The sequence below is a fragment of the Kogia breviceps genome, chromosome 7 (genome assembly GCF_026419965.1).
Source record: "Kogia breviceps isolate mKogBre1 chromosome 7, mKogBre1 haplotype 1, whole genome shotgun sequence".
In the NCBI taxonomy this organism is placed as follows: domain Eukaryota; kingdom Metazoa; phylum Chordata; class Mammalia; order Artiodactyla; family Physeteridae; genus Kogia; species Kogia breviceps.
Window position 1 is genome coordinate 25,203,120 of NC_081316.1, and position 27,153 is coordinate 25,230,272.

Consider the following 27,153-nt stretch of genomic DNA (forward strand, 5'->3'; position numbering starts at 1 on the left):
ACTAAAGACCCGTACACGTTATCATATATAAATTTGGCTTAATGAAACAAACAACATGGGTTGGCATCACAGCTGGTTTGATAGGGATGGTAGGGAAGGCCTCTCTGAAGAGGTGACATTTATGGAGACCTGAAGGGAAATGGGGTGGCCATGTGAAGATCATAGGAAAGTTTATGAAACGTCCTGAGATGGGGAAACACTTACAGTATTTGAGGAAGAGAAAAGTAACTGTTTGGGGCTGAATTGTGTCCCCACCCCTACCCTGACCCCACAAATTCCTATGTTGAAGTCCTAACTATGACTGTATTTGGTGATAGGGTCTTTACAGAGATAAGTTAAAATGAGGTCAAAGTTAAAATGAGGTCATTAGAGTGGGCCCTAATTCAATACAACTGGCATCCTTATAGGAAGAGGAAATTTGGACACAGACATGTAAAGAGGGAAGGAGGCAATGTGAAGACAGGGAGAAGATGGCCAGCTAGAAGCCAAGGAGAGAGACCTGGAACAGATCCTTCCCTCACAGCCCTCAGAAGGAAGCCACCCTAACAACACCTTGATCTCAGGCTTCCAGCCTCCAGAACTGTGAGAAAATAAACGTCAGTTGTTTTAAGTCATCAGGTCTGTGGTACTTTGTGATGGCAGTCCGAGCTGACTAATTAATACATGAACCATGTGGCTGAAGCTCCAACTGTCAGGAGATGTGGCTGGAGAGGCAGGCAGGGGCCAGATCATGCAGGGTCTTGAAGGCCATGGTAAGAAGGCTGGACTGTCTTCAAAGGGCAATGGGAAAGTGTTGAAGAAATTTAAGCAGGGTTGAAATGTGATTGGAATTTATGGGAGGTCAGTTAGAAGGCTCTTGCAATAATCCAGGCAAGAAGAGATATGGCAGGGGCTTGGACTAGGGTGCTCATGGACAAAGACGATGCAGCTGAGCTCAAGATGCATTTTTGGAAGAGGGCTGATAGGACTTGCAGATAGGGACATGTGGGGATATAGGGAAGGAGTCAGAGCTGAGACCCTTTACCAAGAAAGGGCATCTTGCTACATGGTCTCCTTGATCTTCTCTGAGCTCCTCAAGCACGCATCTTCCTCTGGGCCCTTCAACTTGCTATACCTTCTGCCCAGAATGCTCTTCCCCTGGGGGTCAGCCTGGCTGGCTTCCTCACTTCAGGTCCCTGCTCAAAAGTCACTTCCCCAGAGAGCCCTACTTTGGTCAACCTATGAAGTGCACCTCCCGATATTCTATATTTTCTATGTTCTTCTATATTCTATATTCAATGTTCCATCGCCTTGCCCTGCTTTATGTCCCTCCATAGCGTTTCTGACATTGTGCTGTATATCTATAGGCTTACGTGTTTTATATCTGTTCCCCTTGCTGGAATATAAAAGTGTCATGAGGGCAGGGACTTTGTCATGTGTCCTATTGCATCCCAGAATGGCAAGTAGAACTTTAATAAATGCTTATTGAATGAATGGATGGATGGAAATTAATCTTAAAAAGAAGTCTGGAGAATTTCTGCTCAAAAGTCTTTAACAGTAAAAGACAATTCCAAATGTCTAAAATGAATTAGGCAGTCTTATCTAGAATGGAATTGAAGAGGAAGGATGAAGGACTCTGGAAGCCATTTATTCTAGAATTTCTTGAGTTATGAGCCCCAGAGTGGACAGATGTCTTACAAGGTCATACTTTCCAGGACACACAAGTGTGTGTCACAGCACTTTGCCCCACCCAGGCACTTCATTTCTGAAGCACAAAAATTTGAAGGTTCTCTCTAAAATTTGCCCCAAAGCCCTGATTGTCAGCTCAGTGCCCATCACAGCTCTATCTAACCTGGACAACAGATTCTGAGCAAATTCTGCATCTTCACAGCAAGGGCCCCAAGATCAAGTGTGGGTTTCAGCAAGATACATCTCTGGGCCATATGGCCATGATGAACTGATCTGGCTCCATGACCATCTTTCTCTCCACCAACAGGGTCCCTTGGGCAACACAAAACTACTGCTTCTCTCCGTTCACTGTCTGCTCTGGCTACTACAGCCCCACTGCAAGTGCTGCTTGTCACTGAGTAAGCAGAGACGTTTACAAAGCCACTTGTGGAAACCAAAGTTCAGGGAGTTTTCATTTCCCCTGTGAGGAGAAGAGCTACCACGACACAGGGTCAGCTTCCTCCTGAGCCTACATCTCAATACCTTCTCTGACAATACAGGGAGATTGGTATCCCCCAGAACGGGTAGGGGGGTTCAAAATAATGGTTAATGAATTCCCTTCTGCAACAGGTTGTACAAAAAGAATTTGTTAAAAATCTCAGCAAAATTTCAAGTTTCACTCTGATTGCCTTCCAAAGGATGACCCACAATCACTTCCAAGCTACTGGGACATGAAAACAGCATGCTATTTCTGTGTCAGGTGAGTAGAAAAAACCTTACAGGGTCTCTCACAGATTTCTTTTTTTTTTGCGTTATGCAGGCCTCTCACTGTAGTGGCCTCTCCCGTTGCGGAGCACAGGCTCCGGACACGCAGGCTCAGCGGCCATGGCTCACGGGCCCAGCCGCTCCGCGGCATGTGGGATCTTCCCGGACAGGGGCACGAACCCATGTCCCCTGCATCGGCAGGCAGACTCTCAACCACTGCGCCACCAGGGAAGCCCTCTCACAGATTTCTAAAGAAAGAGGGACATTCTTTTTTTTTCTCATCTTCCAAAGAGTGACCCATACTTATACTGAAATTATGGGGATGGACAATGGACAAGGGTAAAAGAAGGTGTCCAATGTCCTCAGCAAATGGACAAGTCTCAGATTTACTCACTGCTCCCAAAGCAAAGCATCTTCATCCTGAAGCAGGAGTCTCAGGAACTGGCCCCATCCGCTTGTTTTTCTCCCCATGACATGCTGCCCTCCACAGAGCAGTGGAAATTCAACTACTGAGCAAGTCACATTTACCAATATAACCACTGGCAACCCCGGGTTTGGCAAAGCATGCTCTTAGAGGTCACCTTTGGAAGTCTGGCCTGTGTCGGGGCCACAGGGGACAGGTCTCAGGAACCCTTTACAAAGCCCTTCTCCAGCCCCATCATGCTGGAGAAAGGCACTCTTTGAGGAACGCAATCCTCTCTTTAGTGTGTACAATTCTGATCACCACTTTGTGAGTTTTCCCCCACACATCCAGTTCCTCGACATCAGCTGGACATCCTACAGTTCAACTCAATTCTGATTCTACCTGGAGAAAGCATCAGATTCCACAGGTTAAGAGCTCAGCTCCACCAGACTGCCCCCCACCCCACCCCACCAACCGCTTCAGATGCCATTTGCAAGTCCAGGTTGTCACCCGTGCTTCTGACCAATCAGCTATAGATTGGAGGTTCCAACGACTCCCTCCTCAGGTTCAGCTGTAATGGCTCAGAGAACTCAGAGAAACATTCTACGTACTAGATTTCTGGTTTATTATTAAAAGATATAAATCAGGAACAGCCGGATGGAAGAGGCATACGGCAAGTTATGGGGAAGGGGAAGGAGTTTCCACGCTCTCTGAGGGTGCCACTATCCCCAACCTCCAGGTGTTCACCAGCCCGGAAGCTCTCCGAACCCAGTCCTTTTAGGTTTTTAATGGAAGCTTCATTACATAGGCACGATTGACTAATCACTGGAAATTGAACTCGATCTCTAGCCCCTCTTCCCTCCCTGGAGGCCAGCGGGTGGGAGTGGGACTAAAAGTTCCAACCCTTAATCACATGGTGGGCTCCACTGGCAACCAGCCCCCATCCTTAGGGTGCTTTCTAGGTCACCTCATTAACATAAAGGACATTTGATGCTCCCATCACTCAGGAAATCCCAAGGGGTTTTGGAGCTCCGGGTCAGCAACGAGGACTAAGACCAAATAATCTATTTCTTATTACAAATCACAATATCACAGTGGGTGAGACGATTCACAGCAGTCCTGCGATGTCTAAAGTTCTAGAATGGAAGAGAAACAGAAAAAAGAGTATCCCTCCCTCCCTCATGGAATCTGTTAGCCACAGGTACGACAGCTAATGTTCACTGTGCATCTTCTAGGTGCTTTACCTGCATTAATTCATTGAATCCTCACAACCCTATAAGGCAGGTTCAACCTGCATGCCCGTTTGCCAGGTGGAGAAACTAAAGCAGGTAGGTGAAGTAACGAGCCCAGCTTCACAATGCCAGTGTGTGGCCAAGCCGGACTGTGAACCCAGCTTAGCTCCAGAGGCCATGAGCATATAACCATTACACGGTGCTAATCGTGAACGCTGAGAACAACACATGAGCCACAGTCAACTAATGACTAATACCTTTTTAAAAATCAACCTGAAAGTAAACACACAAGAATGCCTTTCTCTCGTGGGAAGCTATTTTGCTTTTTGCTCTTGAGACGAGTCATCACCTGCTTCTTCCCATCTTCTTAGCTGAGTTGGCCCTCTCAATTCTGAGAGCCGACCCGAATCCATAGCCAAACAAGGCTCTCCCTGTCACCAACTCAAATCTGCTCTTCCTCCTCCCACCTCTGGAAAAGGCCAGACAGACTCACGAAACCCTCTCGGTCGCTCCGCCTCCAAAACACAACCTAGCCAGGACTCCCCAAGCCCACAGGGAGAAATGGTCATGGGCTTATCGCCATGCTGATCTTTCCCTTTATGGACGGTCAACCAAAGATGTGTTTGTCCCACAACTGAGACTGGAGGGACAAGTGACATGGAGGACTGTGCTGGTTTTGCCCCTTCAAAGGCCCAAAGATTGATGTTCCTCAAGTCGCAGGTACTGTAATGGCCTCAGCGTCCATCCACTCCTCTCCCTGGGTCTCAGACGGGGGCTCTGGCGGGGGAGCCGGCAGTGACTAAGCCTGTCCCAGCTCTGCTGCTGAGGTCTGACTGGGTTAAATCAATCAGTATAAGCCCCCTCCTCCCCACGCCCCATTGATACAGGGGTGGGGTGGGCACTTGACCTACGGTGGCTCAGTTAGAGTAAAACCCATAAGCTTCGTTTCATGGCTGGGAAAAGAGATATTCTCTCTTGCGTTGGCCAACGCAGTATGTAGACACGAGGCCTGAGGCTGCTGCAGCCATTTCCTACAGGAGAGAATCAACCTGTAGATGAACCCGAAGCATGAGGGGGACAGCACTGCATAATGCAGAGAAAAGGAATGGGAGCATCTATCAGACCAGGCCCGGATTTACTGTACCCAGTACATGCCCTTAATGAGTAGAGACAGTCTGAGTTGGGTTCAGTTTTGTGTTATTTTAGCCAAAGCATCCTAACTGACCACCACCATTTAGACTGAACTTCAAACAGTAACATGCATTTGTCTACAGTGTTGATAAGCCAGTCAAATCAACTGTTTATCTGGCTCAGAGCTAAATCTGGCCCATATTTTCAAGTCTCAGCTCCGGAGTCACTTCTGGTTGACACTTGTTTGTTCATTTGCTCAAAAACTAGAGACACGGCATCTAATATGAGCTGGTTCTTATTCTGAGTGCTGAGGCTCCCAGGATGAATAAGATATGATTCCTAAAGCAGAAACTAACACACCATTGTAAAGCAATTATACTCCAATAAAGATGTTAAAAAAAAAAAGAGACATGATTCCTGTCCTTGAGGAGGGCAGCGGGGGGAGGGGGGGAATAATATATATAAACCCACAGAGGGAGAATGGGGGGTAAGGGCTTTGATTGGGGTGAGTCCCAGGTGCTACTGGAACACGAAGGATGGCATTTAAGTCAGACCACAGACGTGGGGTGGAGGAAAAGATTCTCGGGGAGATGATGTTTAACCGAGTTCTGAAAGCATTGCCTGAATAGGCAGTTCTCAACTGGGAACAGGTTTGCCCCCCGGGTACACTCAGCAATGTCTGGAGGCATTTTTTGGGGCTCTCACAACTGGGAGGTGCTACCGGCAGCTGGTGGGTAGAGGCCAGGGATACTGCTAACCGTCGTACAATGCACAGGACAACCCTCCATACAAAGGATTATCCAGCCCCAAATATCAATAGTGCTGAAGCTGAGAAACCCTGGCCTGCGCTAAGCCGGAGGGAAGGGATGTTTGAGCAGAGGGGTGAGCGCGTGCAAAGACGCAGAGATGTGAAATCACAGGGCAAGTCCAGGAAGGGCGTGTAGGGCCGGAGCCAAGGGGGGGATGAGGAACGGCAGCATGAACCAGAAGGGCCCGCCCAGGCCCGCCACAGCAGATGAGTCCTGAGCTGGAAGCTTAGAGCCTGCGTCTTATGCCCAAGCCCTGAGGAGCTACTGAAGGATTCTGAACAAGGGTCTGTGTTTTAGAAGGTTTCCTCTGGCAGCCATGGGACAGACAGGAAGAGACCTTTGGGAAGACTTCCTGTTCCCATCCAAGTTCACCGGCACAACCTGCTGCATATGTCTCTACCTGTCTCCTCTGCTAGTCTGCAAAAGCACCTCAGGGCAAGCACTAGTTAATCTACCTTTCTCTTCTCCATAGAGCCTCACACAGGTGGTCACACGTGGGGCTTAGATGCCAGTACCAGCAGAGAAGGGAAAAATCATGTAGTTAAACCTTTGACAAGTCCTTAAATCGTTCATATGGTACAGCATGCATGGCCTGTGTGTACCATCTTACAGAACAATACGTAAAAAGAAACAGATCACCTGTAATGCATGATATGAACAGAATACAGACAAAAGCGCTTTTTTTTGCAATATTTAAATTTCTTTCCTTTGTCTTACAGGGTCTCTATTACCGAATTTGCGTATGTTAAACGCAATATGATGCAGTGGTTCCACTGCACGTGAGAAATGTTTGTTAGAGGAAATGAAGGGGTAGCAACTACCAAGGGGTGTTCTCATGTGTCCCCTGGCCTTCGGCTCCTGCAGGAATTCAAGGGCCACAGTGAGCCAAGGAACACCAGGGTCAGGAGGAACTAGCGTGAGGTGGACGGTGCTATGCTGCTCAGGACTCTAGGGCTCCTTCCCGAGCTGCTGGGCACGCCGCCAGCCCTCAGGTGTCAACTGGGAATCGCCCTTGCTCTCCCCAGGCATTAGTGGGAACCGGCAGTGGCAACTCTCTCGCTGGGAACTGTCCTTGGCTAAAGAGAGCTGCCTCTCCCAAGGACACCTAGGGACTGGCCAGTGCTAGAGGATAAGAGCCCAGACGCTTCAAGAAAACCTGGGACAGCCCTTCAGGGCCATGTGAGCTACAGAGCTCCCCGTGGGGTCAGCTGAGGCCTTGTAGTTCCTGTACCATAGCCCGACCTTTAACTCTGTCCGATCCTGCTTCCTTCCCTTCCCCTACAGGTGTCCATACCAAGAGCATGCTGGAGACGCTGGCCTGCAGTAAGTGGCTGCCCTAGTCAAGAGGCTAAGAGGTCTCAGAGTTCAGAAGAGGCGGGATGAGTAGGCGGGTACCAAGAGCAGGAGCAGGCAGCGTCCAGAGCACAGGGAACCAGAGAGAACAGGCAGGCAGATGGCACTGGAGTGCTCACTAAGGAAGGGAAGCTGCTTGTCTCGTGCCCAGTGGGAACCTGTCGGCACGGGAGGGAAAGTTCAGCAGGGGAGGCCTGGCACCAAGTGGGGTCACTAGGCGGTCCTGAAACATGGCCTTCCACCCCCAAAACCTGCAAACAAGAATCTACTTCCATGGACTTCCCTGGTGGCACAGTGGTTGGGAGTCCGCCTGCCCATGCAGGGGACGCGGGTTCGTGCCCCGGTCTGGGAAGATCCCACATGCCGCGGAGCGGCTGGACCTGTGAGCCATGGCCGCTGAGCCTGCGCGTCCGGAGCCTGTGCTCCGCAACAAGAGAGGCCACAACAGTGAGAGGTCCGCATACTGCAAAAAAAAAAAAAAAAAAAAAAGAATCTACTTCCTGCTCTCCACCTGCCAAGAGGCCTCCATCTTTGTGGGATTAACAAGCATCTTTGTGGGCAGCCACCAGCCCGCTAAGGTCTGGACTATACCAAAAGGCTCACTTCACCACCAAACACCTCCACCTCTGCCTCAGCCTCAACCAGGGAGCCTGATCTCCCATTATCAGATATTTCCCTGAGATTAAAGGCCCCTGTTAAAACACAATGTACTATAAGTTAACTTGAGATAACATATCAAGCCAGGCTTATTAGCAGCTTAAACTAGTTGGCAGAGGCAGGGGAAAGAAATGAAAGGCTGAGATGGGAGACATCTGTAAGGTAGTTCTAGATGGGATGCTTAGGAGGTGATGGTGTTGGGGTCAGGGCCAACACAGGGCACCTAGTTCAGAGGGCAATGGCAGGTTGCTTCTGGTAAAGGACAACACCCCCAAATCCAACCATCTGCTTCCCGATGAAAGCAAAAGTTGGTTGTACCCTTAACTGGGCACATCATGCAGTGCCAGGGCATCCTTGTGCTTTGCCTTGGTCTCTAACTATCATGCCAAAGCCATAAGACGCTGGGGGAGGGAGGGGAGGGGTGAGCAGGAGAGACTCCCATTAATAATAGGATTTACAAGTTTACTGAGAAGGCCCCAGACGTGCTGTATGCAATCTCAGGCAGTCAGGGGCCTTCCAGATCATATTTCATTTCCCTGAAAATGGAAGCCGTCAAAACAACTGTTCCAATCCCTTGGCCTCCTTCCAGTAACCACTGTTCACCTGGAACAAAGGAAACTGGCTTCATTGTCAGCCGAGAGACGCCAGCAAGATAAACAGCCCATCACACACAATACAGTGCGCCCAGCCTGCAGCCTGGGTGGGTACTGAGCTCTGAGTGGTGTTTCCATCTTCCTCTTTGCTATGCTTTCCTCCACTAGTTCCCCCAAATGCTTCCCAAATATTGCTCTGCCTGGTAATTCTCTATTTTGCTTTTACCCCATGCCACAGTAGGAATGTTGGACCAGGCCTTGGCAACCTCTTTGCTACACGCTTTCCTGTAGCTCAAAGGCTAACAGCTAACATGCACTTGGGGCTCTCCAGGAGGAACTGGCGGTGATTGAGACTTAGGTTCTGTCAACTAAATGCACTAGTGTGTGGTTTGAACCAAGGGAATGAGGCAGGGCCCACCTTTCTGCTGGTCAGCAGTTCCAGGGCAGCCCACTTCCCTCACCTCCTTGCTTGGGGCACAAACAGTGGCCCCTCTGCAGGGCCAGCCCTGTGGTTTTGTTCTCAGTCTTTCCTGGAACACTCCTCCAGCCCTCTGATAATTTGGGGAGCACCTAATTCCTTACAGTCCCTTTTTGTCTGTTTAAAATGGCTCGATGTTTTCTGTTTTCTGCAGCTGAACCTTGCCTGATGTAGCGCCCCTTTTTGTAGGTTTACACATTCTTCAGTTGTAAAATCATCTGGTTTCCGCTAACATGTCAAAACATTTCCCCCAACATGTCAAAACATTTCCCCCAAGGTTGTAATAGTGCTGGTGATGGCTACATCAGAGCCTTCGACATCACCTCTACTGAGACGCATCAACGGATCAATCATCCTTCTTAACATTTTCACTCACTGCCCACATGTTTGTTAAGGTCTGAGCACCACCAGGGTGTGGAATTCCGGACAAGGTGCTGGAGAGAAACTAAGGGAAATGCGTGTAAAGCTCTCTATTTCTGGGAGGTCAGCACTCATTTTCAACATTATAATTCAAACCGTTGTTTCAGAGACGCTCTCGTGGCCAAGGCACATAGCTGACGCTATTCCTGTCATAGATTTTTGAAGTCCAAATACAAATCAAGGTTGAGGAAGAGCTTTTTTATTCTTGGGGAATGATTTGATTATTACTTGCCCTTTGTAAGCAAAGACTGATTCATCATCCACATACAGGGGTTAACAATTTGGCTGATGTAGGAAAAAACAGTTGGGTCTTTATTCTGCCTGAGAAGTCACATTTGGGGCATTTTCTTTTCCTTTCCCCACTGCTTCATTATTTTCTATATGACTTTCATTTGGAAAATAACATTTAAAAATAATTTGAAATAGTTATTTTTGTTTTGAAATATTAGGCTGACATTATTTTTCTACCCGCTTTCTGTACTTGGAGGAATTAATTTTAATTAATTTCAAAGTTACTTTAATGATATGATCTGTCCTTGTTAGGATGGATCAGTTTTGGACATCCTTCTAAAACCATGCCTTCTTCTAAAAGGGGTGCCTCCTCCTGAAAATTACTATCTAAGTGAGCCTCAGTCAATGCCAGGAGTGTGTGGCATCCCTTAGCTGGTAGGGTGGCAAAGTGGCTGAGAATTCTTGCTGCAAAACAGAGGGATTCCCAAACCCCTTGGAGCTAAGAGTCTCTCTTCCGTAGGCCCTCAATTTTCCTGTTCAGCGGAAAAATTCTGAAACAATCCAGGCTGCCATCAGTCCTGAGACTAAGATTTGCCCATGAAGAGTGTGTTTGTTGGCTTATGTGTTTATTTATTCATTTGTTTTTACATGCAGGTGTTTCCTTTGGGACTCTAAAGCAGTCAACCTTTGAAAAATTCACACTTAAATCAACCTCCTGGTGCTTTTGTTTCTACCATGTCAGGGAGCTGGTCCCGACAAACCTCTTAGATAGCCTCATCCATCAGAGAGAAGACAGCTGAAGCAAGATGAACTACAATCCTGCAGGCTGTGGAACGAAAACCACATTCACAGAAAGATAGACAAGATGAAAAGGCAGAGGGCTATGTACCAGATGAAGGAACAAGATAAAACCCCAGAAAAACAACTAAATGAAGTGGAGACAGGCAACCTTCCAGAAAAAGAATTCAGAATAATGATAGTGAAGATGATCCAGGACCTCAGATAAAGAATGGAAGCAAAGATCGAGAAGATGCAAGAAATGTTTAACAAAGACCTAGAAGAATTAAAGAACAAACACTTAGAAGAATTAAAGAACAAACAAACAGAGATGAACAATATAATAACTGAAATGAAAAATACACTAGAAGGAATCAATAGCAGAATAACTGAGGCAGAAGAACGGATAAGTGACCTGGAAGACAGAATGGTGGAATTCACTACCATGGAACAGAATAAAGAAAAAAGAATGAAAAGAAATGAAGACAGCCTAAGAGACCTCAGAGACAACATTAAATGCAACAACATTTGCATTATAGGGGTCCCAGAAGGAGAAGAGAGAGAGAAAGGACCTGAGAAAATATTTGAAGAGATTATAGTCGAAAACTTCCCTAACATGGGAAAGGAAATAGCCACCCAAGTCCAAGAAGTGCAGAGTCCCAGGAAGGATAAACCCAAGGAGAAACATGCCAAGACACATAGTAATCAAATTGACAAAAATTAAAGACAAAGAAAAATTATTGAAAGCAACAAAGGAAAAACGGCAAATAACATACAAGGGAACTCCCATAAGGTTAACAGCTGATTTCTCAGCAGAAACTCTATAAGCCAGAAGGGAGTGGCATGGTATATTTAAAGTGATGAAAGAGAAGAACGTACCACCAAGATTACTCTAGCCGGCAAGGATCTCATTCACATTCGACAGAGAAATCAAAAGCTTTACAGACAAGCAAAAGCTAAGAGAATTCAGCACCACCAAACCAGCTCTACAACAAATGGTAAAGGAACTTCTCTAAGTGGGAAACACAAGAGAAGAAAAGGACCTACAAAAACAAACCCATAACAATTAAGAAAATGGTAATAGGAACATACATATCGATAATTACCTTAAATGTGAATGGATTAAATGTTCCAACCAAAAGACACAGGCTCACTGAATGGATACAAAAACAAGACCCATATATATGCTGTCTACAAGAGACCCACTTCAGATCTAGGGACACATACAGACTGAAAGTGAGGAGATGGAAAAAGATAGTCCATGAAAATGGAAATCAAAAGAAAGCTGAAGTAGCAATACTCATAACAGACAAAATAGACTTTAAAATAAAGAATGTTACAAGAGACAAAGAAGGACACTACATAATGATCAAGGGATCAATCCAACAAGAAGATATAACAATTATAAATATATATGCACACAACATAGGAGCACCTCAATACATAAGGCAACTGCTAACAGCTATAAAAGAGGAAATCGACAGTAACACAATAATAGTGGGGGATGTTAATACCTCACTTACACCAAAGACAGATCATCCAAACAGAAAATTAATAAGGAAACACAGCTTTAAATGACACAGCAGACGAGATAGATTTAATTGATATTTATAGGACATTCCATCCAAAAACAGCAGATTACACTTTCTTCTCAAGTGCACATGGAACCTTCTACAGGATAGATCACATCTTGGGTCACAAATTAAGCCTCAGAAAATTTAAAATTGAAATCATATCAAGCGTCTTTTCTGACCACAACGCTATGAGATTAGAAATAAATTAAAGGGAAAAAAAACGTAAAAACCAAAAACACATGGAGGCTAAACAATACGTTACTAAATAACCAAGAGATCACTGAAGAAATCAAAGAGGAAATCAAAAAATACCTAGAGAAAAATTACAACGAAAACACGACGATCCAAAACCTATGGGATGCAGCAAAAGCAGTTCTGAGAAGGAAGTTTAGAGCAATACAAACCTACCTCAAGAAACAAGAAAAATCTCAAATAAACAATCTAAGCTTACACTTAAAGGAACTAGAGAAAGAAGAACAAACAAAACCCAAAGTTAGTAGAAGGAAAGAAACCACAAAGATCAGAGGAGAAATAAATGAAATAGTAACAAAGAAAACAATAGCAAAGATCAATAAAACTAAAAGCTGGTTCTTTGAGAAGATAAACAAAACTGATAAACCATTAGCCAGACTCATCAAGAAAAGGAGGGAGAGGACTCAAATCAAAAAAATTAGAAATGAAAAAGGAGAAGTTACAACAGACACCACAGAAATACAAAGCATCCTAAGAGACTACTACAAGCAACTCTACGTCAATAAAATGGACAACCTGGAAGAAATGGACAGATTATTAGAAAGATATAACCTTTAAAGACTGAACCAGGAAGAAATAGAAAATATGAACAGACCAATCACAAGTAATGAAAGTGAAACTGTGATTAAAAATCTTCCAACAAACAGAAGTCCAGGACCAGATGGCTTCACAGGTGAATTCTATCAAACATTTAGAGAAGAGCTAACACCCATCCTTCTCAAACTCTTCCCAAAAATTGTGGAGGAAGGTACAGTGTCAAACTCATTCTATGAGGCCACCATCACCCGGATACCAAAACCAGACAAAGATACTACAAAAAAAGAAAATTACAGACCAATATCACTGCTGAATACAGATGCAAAAATCCTCAACAAAATACTAGCAAACAGAATCCAATAACAGATTAAAAGGATCATACACCATGATCAAGTGGGATTTATCCCAGGGATGCAAGGATTCTTCAATATACACAAATCAATCAATGTGATACACCATATTAACAAACTGAAGAATAAAAACCATATGATCATCTCAATAGATGCAGAAAAGGCTTTTGACAAAATTCAACACCCATTTATGATAAAAACTCCCCAGAAAGTGGGCAAAGAGGAAACCTACCTCAACATAATAAAGGCCATATACAACAAACCCACAGCAAACATCATTCTCAATGGTGAAAAACTGAAACCATTTCCTCTAAGATCAGGAACAAGACAAGGATGTCCACTCTTGCCACTATTATTCAACATGGTTTTGGAAGTCCTAGCCATGTCAATCAGAGAAGAAGAAGAAATAAAAGGAATCCAAATTGGAAAAGAAGAGGTAAAGCTGTCACTGTTTGCAGATGACATGATACTATACAAAGAAAATCCTAAGGATGCCACCAGAAAACTACTAGAGCTAATCAATGAATTTGGTAAAGTTGCAGGACACAAAATCAATGCACAGAAATCTCTTGCATTCCTATACACTAATGATGAAAAATCTGAAAGAGAAAATAAGGAAACACTCCCATTTACCACTGCAACAAAAAGAATAAAACACCTTGGAATAAACCTACCTAGGGAGACAAAAGACCTGTATGCAGAAAGCTATAAGACACTAATGAAAGAAATTAAAGATGATACAAACAGATGGGGAGATATACCATGTTCTTGGATTGGAAGCATCAACATTGTGAGAATGACTATACTCCCAAAGCAATCTACAGATTCAATGCAATCCCTAAAAAATTACCAATGGCATTTTTTTACAGAACTAGAACAAAAAAAATCTTAAAATTTGTAGGGAGACACAAAAGACCCTGAATAGCCAAAGCAGTCTTGAGGGAAAAAAACAGAGCTGGAGGAATCAGACTCCCTGACTTCAGACTATACTACAAAGCTACAGCAATCAAGACAATATAGTACAGGCACAAAAACAGAAATATAGATCAATGGAACAAGATGGAAAGCCCAGAGATAAACCCACGCACCTATGGTCAACTAATCTATGACAAAGGAGGCAAGGATATACAATGGAGAAAAGACAGTCTCTTCAAAAAGTGGTGCTGGGAAAACTGGACAGCTACATGTAAAAGAATGAAATTAGAACACTCCCTAACACCATACACAAAAATAACCTCAAAATGGATTCAAGACCTAAATGTAAGACCAGACAGTATAAAACTCTTAGAGGAAAACATAGGAATAACAGTCTTTGACATAAATCACAGCAAGATCTTTTTTGATCCACCTCCTAGAGTAATGGAAATAAAAACAAAAATAAACAAATGGGACTTAATGAAACGTAAAAGCTTTTGCACAGCAAAGGAAACTACACACAAGATGAAAAGACAATCCTCAGAATGGGAGAAAATATTTGCAAATGAATCAATGGACAAAGGATTAACCTCCAAATATACAAACAGCTCATGCAGCTCAATATTAAAGAAACAAACAACCCAATCCAAAAAAGGGCAGAAGACCTAAATAGAGATTTCTCCAAAGAAGACATACAGATGGCCAAAAAGCACATGAAAAGCTGCTCAACATCACTAATTATTAGAGAAATGCAAATCAAAACTACAATGAGGTATCACCTCACACCAGTTAGAATGGACATCATCAGAAAATCTACAAACAACAAATGCTGGAGAAGTTGTGGAGAAAAGGGAACCCTCTTGCACTATTGGTGGGAATGTAAATTGATCCAGCCACTATGGAGAACAGTGTGGAGGTTCCTGAAAAAACTAAAAATAGAATTACCATGTGATCCAGCAATCCCACTACTGGGTATATACCCAGAAAAAACCATAATTCAAAAAGACATATGCACCCCAATGTTCATTGCAGCACTATTTACAATAGCCAGGACATGGAAGCAACCTAAATGCCCATCGACAGACAAATGGATAAAGAAGATGTGGTACATATATACAATGGAATATTACTCAGCCATAAAAAGGAATGAAATTGGGTCATCTGTAGAGACGTGGATGGATCCAGAGACTGTCATACAGAGTGAAGTAAGTCAGAAAGAGAAAAAGAAATATCGTATATTAACACACATATGTGGAACCTAGAAAAATAGTACAGATGAACCGGTTTGCAGGGCAGAAATAGAGACATAGATGCAGAAAAGAAACGTATGGACACCAAGGGGAGAAAGAGGTGGGGGGTGCTGGTGGTGGTGTGATGAATTGGGAGATTGGGATTGACATATATACACTGATATGTATAAAATGGATAACTAATAAGAACCTGCTGTATAAAAATACATAAAATAAAATTCAAAAGAAAAAAAAAAGGAGCTGGTCCCTCTGGTGTTTCCTAATCTGGCAGAAATGACTTGGAAATGTTGGCCTGGCTTCAAGATCCCCAGACCCAGTAGGAAGCATGGCGTGTTTCCAACTGAATGACCTGTTCACTGCTGAGCTAATGGATTCTTTTGCCAGGAGGGATTCAGGACTTTTGGAAAATCAAGATTCAGAAAACGAATGCATGCACTGTTTAAAACTAAGACTCTTATTTTTCTGCTTTATCTGCTGGTTCATTTTTTGCTTGTGTGGGTTATCCATGCAAGAATTTTGTGAGACCTGACATCTTAAAGAGATCAGAAATACAGGGCATATATTATGTTATGAGAAGACAGATGTACAGTGTTGTGAGGGCACCTGCAGGTCGTATTGTGGTGGTTAAGGGGATGGGCTCTGGAGTCGGGTAAACTTATTATGTAACTGCTTGGAGCCTTGGTTTCCCATCTGTACAACGGACATAATGAGAGCACCTACCTGACTGGTGACTGCAAATTCAATGAGATTATACACATAAAAAGACTAGAATAGGGCCTGGTCTTGTGTGCACAGTCAGGAAGTGATAGCAATACTTCTCATGGGATTAAAAGGCTCAGGAGGAGATACAAGAAACAATTTCATTCTCAGCATCAACAGTCTAAATTCCTAAAATTGTTCCCTAGATGATCATCTCTCTTAAGGAAACTTATATTTGCTTATGTTTTTGTGATCACACGCATTTTCAAAGAACTGTATATTTTAAAATACCTATTGAAATGAAGTGTGCTTCCCCTAAAGTAATCTGTAATTGGAATATTTATACATGTTTGTGAGAGGAGAGCAACCTCCTTTAAAAAATCGTCCCTCTCCTTCTACTGTTCTACATAACATTCCAAGAGTATTAGGTGAGTACTGCAAGTCCTGGCACAGTGGTAAGAAAACGCTGCAGTGTTCTCTTTTCAAGACTAATAGGGAAACCTCTGGCCTATTTCCTCAAACTGTAAAAATGCCTGTGTCTAGAACCTCACGAGAAATCTATTAATACAAATCTTGAAATAAATTAAGAATCCTATCATACCTCAGCAGAATAGTCCCGAGTAGAAGAAGTTCCCCAAACTACAAGCATCCAGGAAGAATGCTCACTGTTCGTAGGGAGAGATTAATTGGAAATTTCAAACGCCCTATTTTTAACCACAAGCTGATTATCAAATTGATGATCAACTTTAGTATAAGAACTATTTGTATGAGGAGAAAATTTAACATTGAACAATTTAATCTGGAGGAGAAAAAAAGATTTGCCCAAAGCATCTGGAATTTTACAAAACTAAACCATCAAACTATTTTCTATAAAAAAAGGAAAGAGAAATAAACGATAAGGTATCATCACCAACACAAATGTCAAGTTTAAATGTAAGGAAGGTAATTAGAATTCAAATTAGGTAAAATATCTCTGTTTTTAATTGGACCACTAAAAAATCCCGCTTTAAGTTTTTGTGGCAAACAATGACCAGTCCTGAGGGTGGAGAAATCTTATTGCCTTCAAATTAGCACCGGATGTTTAAGAAATCAAGTGTCATTTTCAAATTACAACCTCACAACTGTAACAAAACTTTATCTGGATATATTTGAATCATAACTCTCGTTAGAGAAAAATTTTTATTTGTAATCAGAGAAACATTTTAGGAGAAAGGGAAAGAATCATTTTCATAACACATAAGAGTGTATTCAAGGCCATTTGAAATCTTGGGGGAGAATGAAGCATTATTGAACATCTCAGCATAGTATTGTTCACGTGAGCTCATGAGAGCAACTACATGTGCCAGGATGTAAACAACGTGAGAGGAGGAACCAAACTGTAAGTCATCATCTGGGGACGTCTGATGGGATTAGAAGCATTTCTACAGCTTGGAGCATCCCTGCACATAAGCATGTGCTGCATCATATGCAATCACCAAATCGCTCTGTTGGAAATCTCATTGTTTCCATGGCATATTGAGGAGTTATGAAATCAGGAACAAATCCAACTGCTCAACGGTGCTATGGATTAAAAGAAGCCTATGTTCAAATGAATTCTAACCCACAGCCATAGTTCCTACCCAGTTTGTAAGGGCAAAGGGAAAAAAATTTAAGGACATTTAGAATTGCTATTGAGTTTAAGGTCAATAATGTACTATTCATAAAACGGTTGAATTTAGACGTTGAGCTCCTTTGAGCAATAATTTGTTACCCTGACACATTCCAATTAGTCTTACTTTGCAAAATAGGTAATAAGGAATAATAAAACAGAAACCATTTTAGTGCATTTTAAAATTCCACTAATATGCAGTAAACTGAAACATTATAGGAGGCTCTCTCCCCTCTGCATTCAGGACAAAGCAAAGCTGTATTCAGCTCGGCCCACCAGAGACTTACATCGTATCCGCTGTTACGGATTCCACGCCGAGGTCGCTCCCGAGTCACCAGAAGGTCCATCTCCGTTTCCCCCGGACTCGGGCTGTTCAGAGATTGCCGACTCCGGTAGACAGAGTTCTTCATCTGTTGCCTGAAGAAAATTCAACAACTGTTATGATGCAGCAAATGCCCTGACAGATGGAATTCTCCACTGATCCAAACTACAGGCAACCAATGAAGGGTTTGGATTTGCTTCACGAATCTCAGAATTGATGGTATTTGTTTCCTGGCCATCAGCGGCTGTAGAAAGAGTAGAATAAAGAATTTTCTTCCAGATGCTATAACCATTTGGCTGAATTGTAAATGCTCTCTTGTATGGAAACTAGGTAACTATAATCAATTGCAACACTGCAACCTCATCTAAAATTCTGCTGATGGCAAGGCCAGGGACTCTCCCTTGACCCTCTAGGACAGCTAATGCTGGAAGAACAAACTTGTTTTTGTTAGCTTTGTTGACTTAGCAGCCTCCTATTCCTTTTCATCTTTTTGATTTCACATGCAGGGTTCCATGATGTGTTAACAAACGCTGTGGCTAATGAGCTTCTCAAACACAAGTGTTGATAGATTTTCTTCTCTACCTTTACCACAGTGGATTCCCTTCTGGGCTAAGGAGCTATAAATCAAAAGGCAATTTGGGGCCCATCCATCCATCCATCCATCCATCCATCCATCCATCCATTCATCATCCAGTATTTACTGAGTGGCTACTATGTACCAGGCACTGTGGAAGATGATGAAGATTTACAGTGAGCAAGACAGAGCAAGACAGACATGGCCCTGCTCTCCTGAGCTTACATTCTAATAAGGGAAGACAGACAATTCGCATGATAATTTCCAAGAGAAATAAAGGCTAGGAAGAAAAACGAGGTGATGTGACAGATGGCGATCGGATGGGGGATAACTTTTGACAGGATGGTGAGGGAAGGCCTCTCTGGAGAGGTGACATTTCGGCAGACACCTTAACAGAGCCAGCCACATGCCAATCTAGGCATAGAGCGTTTCAGGCCCAGGGAGTAGCATGTTCAGAGGCTCCACTCAGCTCCCACTAGGAAATGCATCATCACTGTCTTGTTTCCACTTGTCATTAGAGGAATTTTTTGAGGAGGGGGAAAGAAACAGTAACATAGTGAGGGCTGTGGCTGTGCTTTTCTTCTTGCACGAGAGTCAACTCTTAGGAGCAGGGACTTTCACATGATCCTGCAGGGTTCATCCCACAAAGGTGGGATAAAATCACTGGCTACTTCCCTCTCATCCAACAGTAAGTTTCTCTCTGTAAATAAGTTGCATTTCACAGCATCTGCCTTCAGAGAACTGCCCAAACACCACCTATTTTGTGTCTCGGTTCTAAGATTCTATCCGTTCATGGGTTGAAGGTAAAGAGGTTGCATTATTTATTCCCAGTGACTGTGGAAGAAACCTGGGACATATCGATACCTTTTCATGATCCCACACCCAGTGTGTCACAGCATGACACTCACACACTGTTAGTCTAGAATAGACATTAGAACTCCCAAGGCAAGATACTACCCTTGCAATTAGTCTAGGGAAAAAAACACACTATTAGACCGACTCCCTCACCATGAGGAGCTTATACCTGTTTAGAGAGCCTCTGTGGTCTTTGCTTGCCTGGCACCCAGGCACCCACTCTTTAGGTAAGAGCACTAGGATATTCTTTGGGGGCCAGCTTTCCTCCAGGGATAGGCATGTGACTCAGGCTGGACAGTCATAGCATCACAACCCCATGGCCATAACAGTTGGTCAGAGGGTGGGCACTTGAGTTAGTCAAATGAGACTAAGTCTCAAGGCTTTTGCTACAGCAACCAGCAAAGAGGCATCCTCTTGGCATTGAGGTTTCTAAGAAGATAGGATACAAGCCTAGAGTTGTTGGTAACCAGTTTGCCACTATGAGGTAAAAGCCTGCTTGAAAACCAGCCAGCAAAGAGTGAAGAAACAGCAAGGTAAACATGGAAGACATTCTATGACCTTTGGATCTAGCCACTCCTGAAGCTTTGGCCTGTTCAATGGTAAACTCCCCTTTTATTTAACCAGTTTGTTGGTTTTCCATCATTTACAACCAAAAGAATCCTGACTAATATAGGAGCTTACCACCTAGTGTTATCAAATGTGCCCTATAGTTATCCGCAATTAGAGGCTTCCTTTAGGAAAGAAGCACAACCTTGTGAAACAGAATCTGTTCTGAGGGATTCACACTTTAAGGCAGACCCCAAAGAATTCTTACCCTCGACCTAATTACAAATCAGTTTTTGAAGAAGCAGACTTCACAACTGTCCTGAGATTGCCAATTACAAATAAAGGTGCTGGAGGAGTAAATACTAGGATTAGCAATTGACATTTAAGTAGTTTATTTTGGAAGTATTAGAAATACAATAGTGAGGGCTTCCCTGGTGGCGCAGTGGTTGAGAGTCCGCCTGCCGATGCAGGGGACGCGGGTTCGTGCCCCGGTCCGGGAGGATCCCACGTGCCGCGGAGCTGCTGGGCCCGTGAGCCGTGGCCGCTGAGCCTGCACGTCCGGAGCCTGTGCTCCGCAATGGGAGGGGCCACAACAGAGAGAGGCCCGCGTACCGCAAAAAAAAAAAAAAAAAAAAAAAGAAAGAAAGAAATACAATAGTGAGATTGTGTAAGCCCTTCCAAAAACCATGAACGGGGGTGAGCCCTTAGACACTGGCATACACCCCAGTCCTTTTCCGTCAAAGACAGTGTTCTTTTATATACAGCTTAAAGACGGCTGTTTGACATGGATCTCAATTGACCCGATCACCAATGTGTGCCTGATGTGAAAGCAACTACTTCGAGATAAATTAGGTTTTCAGGCAGAGAAATTACTTATTTTAATCAAACAGAGTTCCATGCGGTATATTCATTTCCTATTGGTATTTTTGCTATATTCTTTAAAAGTTAACAAATTTTGAAACTTGCAAACTTGAGATATAAGTTTTTTACCCTTTGAAAATACTGCTGGGAGGATAATGATACATATTATTTGGATTCTTTTGGAGCCTGGGATTAACCACTATAGTTTAAGAATGTAGTTTCCAAACTGTGGTCTACAGAACACAGTTCCATGAAAATGGACTAGAGCCATTGGAAAGGAGGAGGAGGACGCCCTGCTTCTATCAGAGAAACTCTGTCTTTATAGGTTATTGCCTTAGGTGGGGTTCCCCCAGAAGCAAGCTCTGTGATGATCTGAGGAGAAGTAGAAGTGGTTTATTTGGGAGAGGGTTCCAGGAAGCACAAGTTGGGAAGTGGAAAAATGAGAGAGGGAAGGAAAGGAGGCCGATAAAGGATATGATCCAGAGCAGGGGGATCTGGGGCTCAAACTCACTAGAGAAGTGTGGGAGACAGATGTTTTAAAATGTAGGTTTCATTAGTATTCAGGTATGGTAAAACCAACAGATCAGGGGATGACCGCCATTGAAAAGATAGCTCGTATACTCACAGATCTCAAGAGGAAAGGGCATGCCACACTATGGAGGGCCACATGGAAAGCACAAAGGTCAGTCACAAGGCAGTGGGAGTGTGGGGAAAACGTGGGCAAGAGCCTTTATTGTGGCTTTCATGGGAAAGAACTGGCAAGGCAGGGTAAGCAGGCTTAGGACTGGCTCACTTGAAAGATTCTGGCAGACTCTGGGACACGGGAGCTGTCGCTGTTTGTCTGGTACTTGGCCAGGGTGATTCGGGCAGGGAGACTTGGGGCTCAGATTGCAAAAGCCCTGTGTGCAAGAGGCAGCTGGAGTCTGGGCTCTAGCTTGTTTGGTTTGTGTCTGACGAGTGCACTTGCACGTGAGACTTACTATCCCTAAGAAAAGGCTAGCCAGCCCTGGGAGGGGCAGTTTCTCCAGGGGCAAGGTCTCAGATGTCAAATCATCACACACAGAAACCAGACGACGTGGTTATTACAACAGTGTATAGTTCTTCTGCCAGGGGTCTTTATCCATCAGTCCCCATCTGTCAGTGACTACAGCTGCTCCAGAGCACATTAACTACCTGACACTTCTGGTCGGGGGCTCACGTCAGAGTCACAGATGAAGGATGCTGCTGGCCTATAGGGGGGCTGAGGGGACATATAGGGGGCCTGTGACAGCACCTGCCTCAGTTATATTACATACTCTGTGTCTCTGGGTAAGAGTTTATAACATAAAAAGGGGGGTGTGCTCTGACTTAAAAAAAAAAAGCTGTGAAAACTCTTTTAAAGGGTATCAGGATGAGTCATCATTTGGAATCTAAACTTTGTCTTTGATTTATTTAGGTCTCAGGGTAAGATTCTGGTTATTGATGTTACCTCTGACCTAGAGAGTGAGTCCCTTACTTGTGCCTTGCAGGGGCTAGGTCACTGAGAGCAGAACCTCTAACGAGTTGAACTGTGAACAGTAATTAACGGGCAAGTCTAACCTGTGATAACAGGTAACACACAGCAGGTAGCAGTGGACAGTGCCTGGAGTCAACAGTGGGGTGTGACAAAAATAGCACCCGAGGGGCTTCCCTGGTGGCACAGTGGTTAAGAACCCGCCTGCCAATGCAGGGGACACATGTTTGAGCCCTGGTCCGGGAAGATCTTACATGCTGCGGAGCAACTAAGCCCGTGCGCCACAACTACGGAGGCTGCGTTCTACGGCCCATGAGCCACAACTACTGAGCCCACACGCCACAACTACTGAAGCCCGCGTGCCTAGAGCCTGTGCTCCACAACAAGAGAAGCCACCGCAATGAGAAGCCCGTGCACCGCAACGAAGAGTAGCCCCCGCTCACCGCAACTAGAGGAAGCCCGCACGCAGCCACGAAGACGCAACATAGCCAAAAATAAATTAATTTTTTAAAAAAACTTAAAAAAAAAAAAGAATAGCACCCGAGAGCTTACTGAGCCTGTTTGTCTCCTTTTCTCTATTAATCTTTCTCTTCCCGTCCCAGTCTCTTGCTGACCCCATCTCCCTTCCTACCCCCCACCTCACCTGATTTGTGGTTATCTCTATTTTTCCCTTAACTGGTCAAAATTTTTAATTAAATCATTTCTTCAACAGACATTTCCTAAAAATTACCTATATAACCCCAGCATCATCAAGCCATCAAAGGGCCTTAAGAACCTGGCCTGACCTTTTGTTAGGCAGTGGAGATGCACCTCTCCAGAAAAAAGTTTTGTTCATTCTCCTTATAAAATACTTTAACAGAAAGTTTCATTTCTCAAATAATTTCCAAACTAAGTTCCTCTTACTTGTACAAGACGTTTGATTCATTTTCCAAGTGTCAGCAGGAAACCCAGGAAAAAACTCCCCACCCTAGTCTATAAAAGACCCCTGAAGTAAAAAGCCCCAAAGTATAAAGTGAAAGCTAAAGAAGCCCCAGCCTCCCAATAAAATCTACACATGTTCTTCTCTTTTTTCCCTACAGTTATCAACTTGGTGGCACATACGCTGTGATCCCATCACAGTGTGATTTTGGAGCAACAGCTTGTTATCCCCACCAAGCCTAATGAGAAGCCTGGTAAATGAAGCACTGGCTTCGAATTCTCCCCTTTCATTATTAAAAATAAATTATGGTGATTCCATTCATCAAATGTAGCAGCTTGATTTTATGGCTTCCATCTAAGCCTGCCACATAGTCATTTTGGCTTTTAATAAATACCCACTCGGGCCAGGAACCATCCTGTCCTCCCCCGGGACCTCTGTAGAGGGTACGTCTGCCAAGGCTACAGGATGGGCTGGAGTACTGGCAGCTCAAAGTCAAGGGCCCACTGCCAAGGAGTATTTGAAAGAGATGGTCTCAAATCATGACAATGCTTTTGGGGAAGTACCTCAGAGGGAAGGCAAAGAAGAGAGGGGGGCCTATCTAGCTTTGCTGACCGCTACCCCTTTTCCCAGTAGTTGAGGCCACTCCCTGCTGAATTAGCCGCAAAGCTTGGAGAGATGCCAATTCCAACCACCAGGCCTACCCGTCTCTTGCTAGGCCAGGCCTACCTTTTTGATCGTCACAGCAGCTCACATTTCAAACACCCATCGCACTTGTGAGCAATGAACTTTCGGGCTGGTGATCTTTCTCTCCCATCAGCCCTTAAGTTCCACAAGAGCAGTGATTGGGCTGTCCTGTCCACCATAAAATTGTGAATGAATTGAATGAATGAACATGTGACCGTGACAGTATTCAGGATCATGCATGGTGCCCAATACAGAGGAGGTGACAACAAATGGTAAGTGAATGAACAAGTCTATGGATGAAAGAGGAACTCAGCATGGAGACTGGAGTAGTGGTGCGATAAATACTTAACTGAAGCTGAATGAAAAGGTGAGGCATGGGTTCTGTTTTTCTTATGCAAGAGCCACTAAAATAATTGACCAGTACACTGTCCCTTGATCTGGAAGAAGTTGCATAACCAGGTGGGTGATAATTATATCTGAACCCAGCTCTGAAACAGCTACAGGTTTGAACACATCCTTAAGCTAAAGGACAATTATGGTTGTTTGCACAAGTATTTTTTTTTTTTTAATGGCTTCAATTTTATTCTCTTCCAGACTCACTGTGGAACTCCTGTTCGTACAGACCAGTGTGGCCCAGACCAGCGGCCTGCAAAGAGGATAGTCCCAAGGTAACGAACAGATCCAGAGGCCCAGACTGTATTGCCCGAGGCACACCCTGCCCTCATCCCACTAATGGTACAGCGACCTTCAGAGAATCCCTTAGGGACTGCACCTGTTTTTAGCCTCAGTGAATGGGGCACACATTTCTGGGTCTGGATCCAAACCGTGCTCGATTTCCTTTGGGGCTTTTTCATACATCTTTTTTCTTTCCATCTGAGCCTTGCTCGCCTCCACCGGAGGGAAGTCGTAGTACCCCTTCCTCTTGGCTTTGAGGCGCAGCTTGTTCCGATAGTGTTCGATGTCTGACTTCTGCTTCAGGGCTTTGTTCACCTGGGGAGACAGATAGTGTCAGGCCCACACCAGACCAGGCACAGCCCATAGACAGGAAGTTTCATCAGACAGTCACAACTCCTGGAAAAGCCATCCTGGGCTTCACCTCTGGTCCTCTGATCCAGCCAGACCCACCTGTGTCCCATGCCAATACCAGCCCTCAAGAGTGGACCACAAACAGCGTAGAGCCTGGCACTTGCCTAAGTCACCTGAGACCTTCCCGCAGGGCCTCCTTGCCCATCTCTTCGAGTCTACTCAGGTCTAGGCCTGACTCTGCACTTTTAGCTTTGTGGTGTGGGCCTTAGTCCCGCCTAAACCCTTGTGGTTCCCCTGTGTGGAAGACTCGGACTTGGCAACCCAGCTAGACTTGGGGTTCCGACTCTAGCTCCAGCCCTGAGCAGCCCGGTGGCCTCCCCTGGCTGTCTGGCTGGTGTCCAGCTGGATAAGACAGCCAGTTCCTGAAGGAGTAGAATTGAGATGAATGGGGTGGAAGAGGAGAGCAGACACCCTGCTCCCAAGGTCTCCCCACTCTATCGACCTGCACCTGAGAGCTTATTTTTGTCAACCTATAGCTTTCTTGAAAGAAGCCTTGCGTGGTCGCTATTGCCAACTAGTCCCTGCTCACCTGTCAAAGATACAAGCAGATGACTGTGCTAAATAAGTAACAAACGACGAGGATGCTACTCCCACAAACAGAGCTGAATGGTGAAATCTGCCGGACACTTACTGAACAATATGGAGAACCATTAGCGCTGCTGGTAATCAGACTTGACTACATCTGTATAATCATGTATAATGTACAGAGCATTTTCACAGCTGTAATTTCAAGGGACAATCATGGAAAGTCTAGTAAGTGTGAGGATGATTTCCACCTGACAGATGAGGAAACCGAGGACCCAAAATGGCTAAGTTAGTAAAGTGTAGAGTTGGGACCCTGAGCCAAACTAAACAAGAGCTCCCCTTATAGAGTCTGTGATGTACAATCACTGCAGTGACTTAATGTGTGTGAAGTGAAGTCTTCTTAACCTTCATGACAACCCATAAGGCAGGTTATTTCATTCCCCATTTTACAGATGAGATTAAGGAACTTCCTCACGGTCCCCACAGATAATCAGTGGTGGTGTCAGGGTTTGACCTTGGACAGACCATGTCAGAACTCTGAGTCTGCACAGTTAGCTACCATGTACACTGCCTCTCAGGATGAGAAGACGAGGAAGTACAGAAGGTCCAAAGGCTAAGCCCCTGGACTGGTAGATTCCACCCCAAGAATGGCTGAGGGTTGAGGTTGGTGTGGGCTTGCCAGAGTTGGGTCTTTCCATTGGGAAGACGTGCAAGGCAATGGACATCTGGCAGTGCATTGGCGCTGGATCCAGAGCTGGCAAAAAATCCAGAGGCCCAGACTCTACCCCAGACCTACTGAATCCGAATCTTCAAGAGTGGGGCCTGGGCATCTGTAGTTTGAAAAAAGTCCCAGAGTTGACTCTGGTCCAGCACCTGGGTGAGAAACCTCTGGCACTGAGCATTGGTTTTCAAATTATATTCCATGGATTTGTGTCATTTTGGAAGGTCGGCTGAGAATCTTATGAGAATTCGGAGTCTTGCCCCCAAAAGCCAATAGCTTCAGCAAGTCCAGGGACCTGAGTTAAGAACTGTTGCTCCAGAGCTCCAGGAGAGTTCTCAGGAGCCAGGAAAGTACGGAGGCAGCAAGAAGACAGCTAAGCTGTTGGGTCTGGTCCCCAACCAACAGAGCAGCCCTCCATGCTCCTGTCCGTGTTCTATAATTAGACTGCTACAAAACAGTGTGTTTGAAGAAAGGATTAGGGGGTTCGAGAAGGCATAAGGTCCAATGGTGTTGGGGTCAGAAACTTGAGGCTTGACCCCCAAGTCAGGCTGAGCTGAGCTCTGGGAGGAGAGGGAGACAGGCTGTGGCCTTGAGATACGTGAGATATGCAGAAGTGGTGAGGCCAGGGAGGAGAGGAGGAGCTGCCTGGAGGCCCCCGGGACGAGGAAGCACAGGAGCTTCCTCACTGTTGCAGCCAATGCCAACGGGGCAGAGAGGGAGGGAGGGGTACAGTTGTCTTACCCCGCTTGTGTCCCTCCTGGACTTGAAAGTTCCCTAGGTAGCAAGGACCCACAGCCTTGCTGGGAATGCTGGGCTTCTGGCAGGTCAGGCCCACGAATCCTTGACT

The 27,153-nt window shown here is 44.7% G+C and overlaps 1 protein-coding gene across 4 annotated transcripts in view; it reads right to left on the reverse strand.

Moving 5' to 3' along the window:
- Nucleotides 1-27,153, reverse strand: part of KIAA1549L (KIAA1549 like) — a 295,434-nt gene that overhangs the window by 41,319 nt on the left and 226,962 nt on the right. For all 4 annotated transcript variants that reach the window (XM_067038032.1, XM_067038031.1, XM_067038028.1 and 1 more), the window contains 2 exons: nt 24,747-24,964; nt 18,009-18,138 (listed from right to left, as the gene is read on the reverse strand). In XM_067038032.1, coding sequence (XP_066894133.1) covers nt 18,009-18,138; nt 24,747-24,964 — 348 coding nt within the window. The remainder of the gene's footprint in view (nt 1-18,008; nt 18,139-24,746; nt 24,965-27,153) is intronic.